At 35.9% G+C, this 12,239-nt stretch overlaps 1 protein-coding gene across 5 annotated transcripts in view; it reads left to right on the top strand.

The window, feature by feature from the left end:
- Positions 1–12,239, top strand: part of LRRK2 (leucine rich repeat kinase 2) — a 71,321-nt gene that overhangs the window by 25,041 nt on the left and 34,041 nt on the right. For 4 of the 5 annotated variants that reach the window (XM_075024874.1, XM_075024873.1, XM_075024877.1 and 1 more), the window contains 11 exons: positions 1,376–1,509; positions 3,168–3,312; positions 3,614–3,753; positions 5,117–5,245; positions 5,331–5,501; positions 7,231–7,486; positions 7,725–7,913; positions 9,373–9,494; positions 10,287–10,356; positions 10,818–11,038; positions 11,546–11,796. In XM_075024874.1, coding sequence (XP_074880975.1) covers positions 1,376–1,509; positions 3,168–3,312; positions 3,614–3,753; positions 5,117–5,245; positions 5,331–5,501; positions 7,231–7,486; positions 7,725–7,913; positions 9,373–9,494; positions 10,287–10,356; positions 10,818–11,038; positions 11,546–11,796 — 1,828 coding nt within the window. The remainder of the gene's footprint in view (positions 1–1,375; positions 1,510–3,167; positions 3,313–3,613; positions 3,754–5,116; positions 5,246–5,330; positions 5,502–7,230; positions 7,487–7,724; positions 7,914–9,372; positions 9,495–10,286; positions 10,357–10,817; positions 11,039–11,545; positions 11,797–12,239) is intronic. The other variant, XM_075024875.1, reaches the window with a different exon arrangement.

Here is a 12,239-nt window from a genome sequence, read left to right as displayed (position 1 = left end):
GGAAGGAGTGTGGAGCTATCACTGTGATTGTGTATTTTCGTCATAGATACCCTTTAAGTGAGAGCAAATGGTGATACTGACATCAACATTGCTGCACCCCAAAATGCAATTGTTTTAATAGTATCTCTTGGAAGGAACATAAAAATTGGACCTCTGACACCAAAAAATAAAGACAGTGATTTAAAGATATGAAATATACTATTATATACTACTTTCTACAGAAAAGGAGAGGCCAAACTGACTAGCTTAGAAATTCCTTTAAAAAAAAAACTTGTTAAAGGCAATCTTCTGTGGGAAAAACATGTTCTTTGTTAGTTCTATACCTTTAATAGAATTTGGGGAAAGTTTGAACTCTTCTTACGTGTTTACTGCTGTATATCCTGTTTCTTTCCTCTGATATTAAGTGTGAGAGTGCAGACATGGGCTACTGGTTTTTTTTTTCCAGAGCAACTTTTTGCAAGTATCTCTCAGCAGTTTTAGTTGAACATTTACAAAACCAGTAACTCTGAAACTAGTAACTTGGCTAATATGCAGACTGATTGCAGGTTTTCAGTTTCCTTCTGTTTCTAAAATTATAATCCTAATACTTTCCTTTCTTTTCAATAAACAGCAGGATTAACTCTTGACATACGTATTCTAACATGTAGGCAAGGCACTTTTTTTGCCAGTATCATGAAAGGGAGGCCCTTCTAAAGTATAGTCAAACAAAGAGAGCGCCAACTCAGTGTTGGAACTTGCAGGTTAAATAGGGAATAAAAAGTAATTCATGGGGAAAATAGTAATCGGAACAAATACAAATGCTGAAGTGACTTTTAAAGGATTTCTGGGTACTTTCTGTAGTGCCACTTGACTGCAAGTGCCAATAGCTCCAAGAAGGGTAAATCTGAAAGACCTTTCTCAGTTCCTTTATTTGTACTCACCTTCCACTTAATGTCATCTGTGCGTAAAATTTGGCCTATTATGTGCTGCCAAGTGAGAAAGGGCAACTAGTTTATAGCTTCTCTATAGTGTCTCCTTTCCAGAAGGAAGAGGCATTCTGAAGTAGGTATCAGGAACACTGAGAAACCCAGTAACTCAAAAAAGTAATATATTGCAATGTTCTTTGGCATGATTTTGGGTTTTCACAGTAAGCAGTGAGCAAACACATGCCGAAATCCTCATTTCAAACACAATGTACTTGTACCACAATGTAAATCTGGAGGGACTCCAGTCTCTGTAACTACAGCATTCTGAAAATGTCCTAAGATCTGAGATACGCTCTCTGAGTCACCTGTGTGTTCAATTTGATTGTTATATTGGGTTAATAATATTGGGTTAATACTGGGGAGAATATTAAATCTGCTTTTCTGAGGAAGGCTGTTTTCCATTGTTCCAGACATGAAGAATGAACACCAGAATGGTTCTTCCAGAGATGTAGGAGATGCTGCCTTTGTACTTACAGTAAAAGTCATTAAAAGCCAGTGTCTGTTGGAGGGAACTCATTCATTGGTGCTTAATGCTTTGAACCGGGTATAGTTAAAGCTTTATTCTAATGGATTTTGTCACTATTTTACACTTGCAATGGTGAATCATTTGTAAGTTTTAGTTCCCATTGATTTTCCTATTGATTTGATAGAATTAATCTTAACTCCTGAGTTTCATTTATCATTTGGGGTTTCTTCTTACTTTCTTTTCTGGACTGTATTAGATGATCCTTTATACATATCTCTAAAGGATATTTATAAAAACAAGACTAATCTTTTTTCAAGCATACAGTTTATTTGCGATTTTTTAATGGACAAGCTTATACATGAAAAGTGTCCTCATACCTACACCTCCACTACACATAGAACTGAGTGGTTCTTTCATATGGCTTTCATGGATACCTATTTGTTTACTTTCAACAGAACAGTGTTTGTCAGTTGTTTCCATTCTTTTCACTGTTCAATTCTATAACTTTTTCCAGCCACTGGAAAACAGAATGATCACAGTGCCTTGAAGGGGAAGTTGGAAAGGGAAAGGCTGAAGCAGACCCAGTCTAAACAAAGGAAACACTGGGCACTTTGCACAGCAAATGAACCTTAAATCCTAGTGATAGGAAATGTTTAACTTCATGGTCCTCAGAAGAATCCCACCTCTACAAGGTTTCCAAGGTTCACATGACCACAATCAAATTGTAGCAATTCACAGTTTTTCAGAAGTCTTTCAACAATTTTAGGCTTGCCAAACACCTTCAGTTAAGGAAATTTATGCCTCTTGGCAAAAGAGTGCTAGAGTATCTAAAGGACATTTCTTGACCTGAGGATATAGGAGTTAACAAGGGAGGCAAAATAATTTTTACTTCAGAATGTATTACAGTCTCCATTGCTTTGTGACTGTCCTGATTGCTCTTTGTGACCCAGCTGGTTTGTGTTTTGGGGTACTACAGTATCAACCAGAACAGCTAGAAATTAACATTTTAATGAAAAACTAGAGAAGGAATAAGAAGGAACATGGGCATGACTCCACTGAAATAATTTTGCAGATTTGCAAGTCACTGTGACAGCTATGCACACTTTCAGATCTAGGCCTCATCTAGGTTTCCTCCATCTAAAAGTGGGAGAAAATTGGGAAAAATAATCACAAATAACCTATTGAATTGCTATATAACTAAACCCAAAACTTCTAAAATCTTGATGGGGTGTTGTAATAGGTATGTTGGTTCATATCTTTTTCTTTTCGTGTTTTTTTCAGTTGCCACCATGTTTATCACTTGTGCCAGTTCTGAAAGAACCCCATTTTTGTTCCTTTTTAACCACAAAGGAAGTACTTTTTCTCAGTCTCCTTATCCTAGCAAAATGGTGTGAACTTGTAAATAGTTGTACTGAAACTTTGAGGAAAAAAAGTCCCACTTTTCATTAGAAAACTAGCTAGGGAATATTTTTGGAATCAAAGGTAAAAATCTGGAGATTTAAACTTATCACTGATTTAACTTAAACTGATTTAAATCAGCTTAAGCTGATGGTTGAAATAGAAACCTTTTTGAAATTGTGATTATTGTTATTTATTGTCACATCAGCTGTAATTTCACATACTTTAAGAACAACAGTTGCATGTTCTTAAAGAACAACTTTAAGAGCAAGCAACTTTTCTGTTGCCATTGTAAGCAGAACAAACTTGATCTGATTTTATGTTCTTTTCTTCATTAGTTTATTGGAAATCCTAGCATTCAGAAGTGTGGATTAAAACTACTTGCTTCTGTAGCTGAGTGCACTGGTGCACTAGAAATTTTAACCCAGCAAGGAGCTACTGACACTGTGCTTCACACCCTACAGATGTATCCAGACGAACAAGGTAGGGAAGGTGTTCTGTTAGTAGAATGTGAATGACGTTGTAGGAGGGGCTGATTAACCATAGAAGCTGTAACCTATCTATTACACTCTTTAGTACTGGATGTGATGTAGGTTACATGGCAAGAAAAGGCTGCAGTGCTGCATAGTCCTCAGGTTCATCCACTTTGTAGTTATGCCTGACCCTGTAATAGCTTATGCAAATAACTTTCTGGAATATTAGTAATATAACACTATGTAGGTCATGGGTTTATTCTACTCAGAATGTCTGAGTAATCAAAATTATTGATCTTTTTTTCTTCTAGACATACAGTGTTTGGGTTTGAGTCTTCTACACTCTTTGATTACAAGAAAAAGTTTGTGTATTGCAACTATGCATGTTCTATCAACAGTTCTGGTTTCTGCTCTGCGACGATTTAAAGAGGTCACTGAAATCCAGATGCATGTATGTGTTATTTCTGTGTACAAAGATGAAAGTGAAAGGCATAGCCTTAGAAAATTATTTTAATGTAGCTATATTTGAAGTATAATTACTTATTTTATTTACTTCATTTTGATTTTATTGCAATTACTAGATTAGTATAAGCCTTTATAATTAAACCAATATGTTTGCCATAGAGATGGTTTTCTTTCAGGCATATATTCAATCCAGAATATATAAGTGTAGGTTTAGGTGTTTATCTAAGATTTCTGAGATCTGCAAACTAGAACAAATTTCTTAGTCATGGTCCATCATTCAGTCAATCTACAACCATTTAATGAAGTAACCTTTATTATAGTCTTGATTGCCCTTCTTTTAAAAGTAATAGAAAATAATTTAGTTCCCAGCCTTGTCACCAGCAATAAGCTTAGCATAGGAATGCTGTATTTAAGAAGGATATTACTGGAACACTGTGTCAGACTTTGGATCTTCTTCTGAATATGGAAGGAGAGTTCTTCTCTGTCTGCAAACACACATTCAGTCCTCCTTGTGTGAAAGTTCCATTTCCTCTGCTTCAGAAGAAGCTTTCCTTGTTTGTTGCCAGTTTCATTTTTCTAGCATAATGGAGCTTGCCTGTGATATCAGCTTCCTGTGAGAGTTTCTGTAATTGTGTTTCGGATCAATATAAAAATACCACAAGCACAGCCTCCCTTCTTTACTGCTGTTTTTCCCCCAACGCTTCCAAATTTAGCTTAGCAACCAATGTAGAGAGAAATCAAAATAATGTGGTGGAATAAGGAAGTTGCCTGAAGTGATTTAGTCTCAATTAGGCTTGGACAGAGTCTGTAATTTAGCCACTTCACCCTTCTAGGTGAACTTTACTTGCAGAATCATGGGATAATTTTGTATTTGTTTTTAGTTTTTAGGTACACCCGTTAAGTTTTTCATTTAGCCTATGTATTTTTTTCAAATTCAAGGATTACAGAGCAACACATTGGGACAGGGGCTGCACCTTCATCTCATATCCTTAGAAGGAGATTGTTTCGTCTGTACATTTTCAGGAAATCACGAGTACATTTGTCAGTGCCAGGCAGGATGTTGTCAGATATTATGGTGCATAATTTGGCTTTTCAAAGTGTCAGTTAATATCTGTTTAAGTGGGCCAGCTAAACAAGCATGAAACTACAGCTATATAAACACAAAGACATCAGGTGTTTTTGCCTTCTCTCCTGATCTTCTCCAATTTGTGAATTATTGCATGCTTAAAAGCAAGAAAAAAAATTAAAGCACATATCTTTTGGTTGAAATTTGATTTTGTTGCACAACCTGTTTTAAAATGACACTTTTTAACACTGTACTTATTTCAGTCTTCTCATTGTGTTCTTAGGGATTTCATACAATCTTGTCAATTCTTGGTTTATCACCTTGTTTTGCAAAGCTGCTGGTACATGAATCATTTGACACAGTCATTTTCCACCAGATGTCTATGTGTTTCACTGACCAGCGAGATCGACAGGTATCTTCTGCCTTTTGACAGCTCCACAGCTGAAGATTTTGGTGCTTTTTTTGTTCTAACTTTGATTGTTTCTCTTCCCATTCAGTTTCAAAGCCTGTGTTGTAAATGTTTTGCTAAAATAGCTGAAAATGATGATATAAAAAATATGATGCTGGAAAAAGCATGTATTGAGTACAATAGTATTATGGCTGAATGTTTACTTCTCTTGGGAGCTGATATTAATAAGAAGACAAAGACAAACTCTTTGATCTATCAGGTAATATATGGAAATATATATCTAGTTTTATTGCTTTAAAATTTGTGCTTTCTCTTTTCATGGAAACATATATTTGGCAGAACACAGCAGCAATACCCAGTGCAATCTAACTGTGACCTGAGTGGTGTTAACCAGTGCTACTTATGGTGACTTCAGGCTCAGTCTGATGTTCATTGAAACACCCTTCACTTTACTGAAGCTCATAGGGTCACTGTCGGCTAGAATGTGCCCATGCTGCCAGTTCAGTTCTGATGCAAGTTCACTTTAAAGTCCATGCTTTCTGATTGTTTACCCTGTTCACATGCAAACCTGGGCTCAATCAAGTACTGACTTAGCCTTAGCTTTGGAGAATTTTTGAGAAAGAAGACTAAAGCTCAAGCTTTGCAAACTCCCAGTAATTTTTTCAGAACTTATCAGGCACAGATGGCATCAAGCCCATTAGAGCCCAATCCATGAACTGATACTCCAAATTCAGCTCTTTCCAAGCTCTGTGAGGCCGGAATACAGATGGACCAGCAGGCACCACTGTGCATGGATAGGTTTCAGTGTGCTTAGTCCCACTCTGTTCTAGACCTGCAGAGAAGACTTTGCCCAAAACGCCTGCCCTGGAACGGTGGGGTTTTTTTACTTTGTGTTGTAATTAAAGATGGATATACTCATCAGGTTTTGTGCTGATTTAACTGTTCTGGTTAGAGTTCTGACTTTTTATCAACACAGCTAGAGTAATATAACATCTTGGAATGCCTGCAGTCACACTGGCTGCAAGGAGCTTTATCCAGACAGTGGCCACATCCAGAGCATCAACTATTTGAAATACGTTGGTGTCTTAAATAAGGCCATAGACAAACATCCCATCTGGATTCAGCAATGCCAACAGAGAGGCCGTTCCCACCTGCTTGTAAGACCTCCTTGCTAAATGTGACTGCCTTTAAAATTTTTTTTGAGAAATGCTGTGTATGAGCACTTCTTGATTTTGCTTCAGTGTCAAATTTTTAAACAGTCTGAGATAACCCTACCAGTACTGCGTGAAATGAATTAGGAAGTGTTCACTCCTGTTGGCAGAGCTGGCTGGCTGATAAAGCATAGCTGGGTTTGAAACCAACCATCCATCCATGGACTCTTAGGTAGGCAAATCACTGTTAGTGAACCACAGTGGAAATATTGAAGTAACTGGAAGTATTTCTAAAAAACATTTGTAATATTCACAATCAACACTGCTCTGTGTAGCAGTGCAAGCTGAGAGATTGGAAGGAGTAAAGCTGACTGAAGTCAGTGGACCTGAGCTCCCTGGCACTGGGCAAGGCTTGATGAGTCTCACCATTGTTGCTTGTTCATCTGATATCCAGATGACATGGCAAAATAACCCCTAAGTGTCTTTTTTTCCACTGAACAGATAAATAAATGGAGTTGCCATAGACCACATGCAATAACCAAACTACATAAATTACCATTCATTTTTGCCTGGATATTTTGTGCACTCATGGCAGAAATTGCAATTACAGAACTCAAGCATTTGTTATATTTTGGGCAAAGACTTCAGGAAAATGGGAGCTGGTACTCAGATGCCTTAGGCATCCATATGCTCTGAGGGGTAGGGAATTGTGTAGTTGAGAAAGAGGCATGATCCTAAAAATACAATGACTCTAAAATTGAGACAAGTCTCTTAATGCAGTCTGAGCTGTTGTTTGAGTGTCTCACATAAGTTTTTGTAATTGCTTTTCTCTATTAGGTTTGTGAGAAAGGAAATAATCCTAAATTGGTGGAATTGCTATTAGCCAACGGTGCTAGAGAGCAGGATGTTCGAAGTGCTTTAGCCATCAGTATAAAGAGAGGAGATAGCCAAATCATCAGCTTGCTCTTAAAGAGGCTTAGCCTTGATGTCGCCAACAGCAGTATATGTCTTGGAGGATTTGGTATTGGGAGACTAGAACCTTCCTGGCTCATTCCTTTGTTCCCAGATAAACTTACTCCATCAAGAAAACAAAGTGAGTATATATAGAATTTGCTATACAAAATGTGTTAATATCTCTTGATGGTACTATATAAGTGTTTTAAAGTGTTTTAGATTAAGACCTTCAGTTGAGGATCTCTTCATAGCATTCAGCTGGTTATAGAAAGACTGCCAAACCTTGAAAATAGATCAAGTTATTTCTGTTAATTTTTTTTAAAGCTGTTTGGATTTCTTGGAGAATATGCTATCTTTTCAGTTTCTTATACATACAGATGCAGGTTCTGCACTGGCAAGAATGGTGCTTAAATTCCAGATGAAGAATATTTCAGAGGATAGATCAAGAGCCTTCTCTGATCTAAACTTCTCTGAAGACGGAGTGGATAAAAACTATGATTGGAATTTCATTTCTGAGCCATTAGTGGACAGTGTTTTTCCTTTCAGTGATGATATTGATAGTGAAGGTAATTGTTTTTCTTTTCTTTTTTTCTTTTTATAATCCCAATCTAGTGTACCAGGGCTAGACCATAGCCATAAATCAGTTGTTTATTTGTATTTGAGATAAAACACTTCCCACAAAAAAAATAGTTTTATTTAAATTTTGTTTGTGGTAACATTGGAAAGTAGTTTATGATGGGCAAGTATGTGCTTTATTTGTAAAATTAGGACCTTTATCCACTTAAAATTAGTTCTTCATGCATTCAGTTTCTTGTAGAGAGAAAGAGTGGGATTCATCCAACCAATTTTAGATACTGACTGTTTTTATGTCTGTTTATGAGCTATTCTCACATGCTGCCTTTATAGTCTATAGCAAAAAGCGAGTCCTTCAAGAGCACGATTTGTCTCATCGTGAAGTCAGGTGTATTGTGATCTAGAAATCCCTATTCCCTGGGTTGTCTGTAAATAAAGTGCGCACAACTAAGTCTGGTATAGAGGACTATATTGTTAACAAATAAAGTAGGTGAAACAAGCTCTATCCCAAAGATATTTAATTGATCAGAATATGTAAATTGACAAGTCTGTGTTCAGTCCAACATCATTCTTGGTAGCCATGTCAGGAAATCTGAATGCCTTTAACTTATAAAAAACCAGCATTTCTGTCTACAATATCGATAACTTAATACTAAGAGTAAGTGGCCTTGATTTTCAACATACCTTTTGTTTGTTCAAATGTCACTGTTGTTTTAGAACTGTTGGATACTCAAAGTCATCACAGATGAAGAATTTGAATTCTGGAATCAGAGAATCCTAAATAATTTTTTTTATTCTGTTTTGTTCTTTTCCTTTACATCATTCAACACCATTTTTCATTTCTGTAGGACTGTAGCACAGTCCTACAGATGGGTACTATTTGTTGTCCCACATAGAAAAGTTATTAAGTCATATGTAAATTATGGTAAAAAAATACAGGTTTTGCTAACAGGAGTGATTTTAGGAGTTTTAAAAGTAGCTTTGAGAAGAGGAACACTAAATGGGTCCAGATAATCCTAAATCACCAAAGCCAGAGTGTAATTTGATGTTTCATTCTCAATAAATGTGAGACTGCAAGTTTATCTATTAAAATACAACCTTTTTCTATTTGACAAAGTTATTTACACTGCAGTAGCACAAAGATGTGTTAAGAAACATGTATAGTTAATGCCAACCTGCTGGAAATTTTAAATGATAAATCATCAATGTAACAAGCTGCAGGTCGTATTTGGAACATGTTAGGTTAGTATGGCCCATGTACTCTAAAACATGTTCACAACATTCTTGGCCTATTTCACACACAGTTAACAGGTGAGATCCTGCCAATATGGATGCTTTTGAAATGTATCTCTCCTTTGTATGTCAGCATCTATATTACAGGGGCATTCTGAGCCTCATCTTTAAATACATTTTCTTACTTATTTGTCCTCCTGTGTTACTGTTTTGTACTAGGAAGTGAAGGCTCACTTTTTACAAAAAAGAAGTCCAATTCCATTGCAGTTGCTGACTTATATTGTAGGGAAATGGCATTTCAAAGAGGTTCTCCTACTTTGCCGCGACATTCCTATTCTGTGGTAAGTCAGATCCTTATTCATTGCAGGCTTCTTATAAGTCCATCTGTGTTGCCTACAGCAAAATTGTTAATAATCAAGTGTTAGGAAAGGTCATGTAACCATATAGGCTTTTGTCTCACTGTTGCCATTTAATATTTCCTTCTATTGCTGTGCAATTACTGTGCTCCAGATCACTGCACAGATGAGAGTTTATTTCAGCAAAAACTTACAATCAATAAAAAGTACACGTTCTTGTGAATTGCTCAAATTTCCCGTCTGATGTTCAAATGCAGATACAGAAACTGTGGGCCTATTCACAAAGACTTAACTACCCCTTAGTGAAGCTAATCTTCAGAGTGCTACTGCAATCAATGAAGAGAGACTCATTCCATAAGAAGACATGAGAGGACAAATTGGTGGAATCAAAGTCAGGTTCCTTTGAAAGAAGCTTGTCTCTTTCCATTGACTGTAAAGGGAAACTGGAGAGACTGGCTTCCCTAGAGAAAGTTATTTTTTGTAATATCCTGCTCCATCCTATCACCCCACCCTAGTGAAAGTCATTTTAGGTTGCCAAAAAAGGCACTGCTTCCATTGCACTTTAAATCCACTGTTCTTTCATATTGCGTGGATCAGTAAGTTTTATAAAGATGTGACCTATTGTTATTTTTAGTTGAAATGTACAGTTTCTTTGTGTTCCCCCTGGAAGTTCTGATAAAAAGAAACCACAATAAAAAGAAATTATCTGAATTCAGATCATTTCAGATATCTGCATATGTCCATAAATGTTTTTTGTTCGCTTCTGGGATTTTCCAGGGACCTGGCTCAGATTATGAACCATTAATGAAACAAAGAAGAAAATTCTTGCATTCAGATGAATCCCCCAGTAAGTAAACTACAATTTAACATATATAACAGATTTTTCATCCTTAATGCTTTCACAAGCATAGCATGCAAAGATTTTAGTCAGATTATACATTAGTTTACAAAGAGGAGGATAAATTTTGGAAATACTACAGTGGAGTACAAATAATGCATATACAGGGAATTAATTTTTTTCCTGGGCTTCACAAATATTTTATGTAGAATTAAACAGGCAATGAAATTTCATGAGTGCCCTTATTAGCTTTCAAAAGCTACTTCTGTTGTGCAGTGCATAAGTGTCCATCTCTTCCCTACAGTCTTATAAATTTGTCTCTTAATAGAAGTCTTCATGGATTTGGTTCTTAACCAATATCCTAACATTCACTGTCTTCTGCATCTTTACATCCCAAGTTGATTGATCTTAATTTTAATTATGTGATAAATTAAATCGTGCTGGTTTTCCCATGTTTTTTGTTTTAATAGAAGGCATCTCAAAATTTTCACCACATATAAGACCATCAGACAGTCTTTCTTCATTGATCTCAGAGAAAGAATATATTAAATCACTAGATCTTTCATCAAATGAGCTGGAGAACATTGATGCCATCAGCCAGAATAGCTGCTTAACTAGTCACCTGGAACATCTTGAGAAACTGGAGCTCCACCAAAATGCTCTTACAAACATTCCAGAACAACTGTGTGAAGTAATTCTGCATAATTTTATGTAATACAAGTTGAGATTAAATAAATTGTTTGTCTCTAACAATGTACCCATAACAATACTACTCATGAATATGGGTGTATATTTTTGCATGCTTCATACATTCACTCAATTTTCATTCAGTGGATTTACATTCAGCTAGAAATAAAAGTATTTTCATGGAACTGTTTCAAGTCATTTACTGCAGAGAACTGCTTTAGGACATGTTATATTGAGTAACATAATAATGTAAATGAAACCGAGAACTGCAGGCAATTCTTATCTGTTAAATTTTATGACACTGAGCTAATTAATTTTGAAAATGCTTTCTATTTTATTCTGTAATAGAAATATTATGGGTTACATTGGTATGATTGCTACTTCCTGCTATTTTTCCTAGTGAGAGAAATATAAGTAAATTAATAAATTGTATAAAATATAACTCAATTTAAAACCTATAAATTCATATTTTCATTTAACTTTTTAAAAACAAATTATCCTTTTCTTTCAGAACTTGAAATGCTTGACTTACTTAGATTTGCACAGTAACCGATTCACTACTTTTCCAACTTACTTACTGAAAATGAATTGTATTGCAAATCTTGATATCTCTCGAAATGACATTGGACCTTCCTTTGCTTTGGATCCATACCTCAGATGTCCAACTCTAAAGCAACTTAATCTCTCATACAATCAGTTGGTGTGCACTCCTGAATTTCTTACAAATGTTGCTGAAAATCTGGAACAGCTATTGCTAGAAGGGTGAGTAGCATTAGTGAATGGACTGTAGCATAACAAACATAACAGAAAGTAGTATATTTGTCAACCAGAATGATGACTGTTATAGCATGGAAGGGATTGTTTAGACAGCAGTGGAACACTGACATTATCTTCCAAATGTGTAACTTACTACAATTTTCAGTGTTGTGTTAAAAAGTACATGAGAATATCTTTGGGCCTTGATAGAATCTAATAGCATTGCAGTTTCAGTAACATACTAAAAGTGTTGTAGTTCAGCATTTTTCTACTGCCATACTCTTCATCCACAGGACTGTCTGTGTTGTCTAACATACTCAACTAGGTTTTCTGTATACAGAATACAGTTTCCAATGTATTTCATATTCACCAAAGGTTTTTTGGAAGTATGAGTGACGGAACTGCATTTATTGGTATGGATATGTTTTAAATGACAGAAGCAGAGAAAA

Source organism: Buteo buteo, chromosome 4 (genome assembly GCF_964188355.1).
Source record: "Buteo buteo chromosome 4, bButBut1.hap1.1, whole genome shotgun sequence".
Taxonomy (NCBI): domain Eukaryota; kingdom Metazoa; phylum Chordata; class Aves; order Accipitriformes; family Accipitridae; genus Buteo; species Buteo buteo.
The sequence above is the reverse complement of the archived record's forward strand: the minus strand, read 5'-3'. Positions and strand labels throughout refer to the sequence as shown.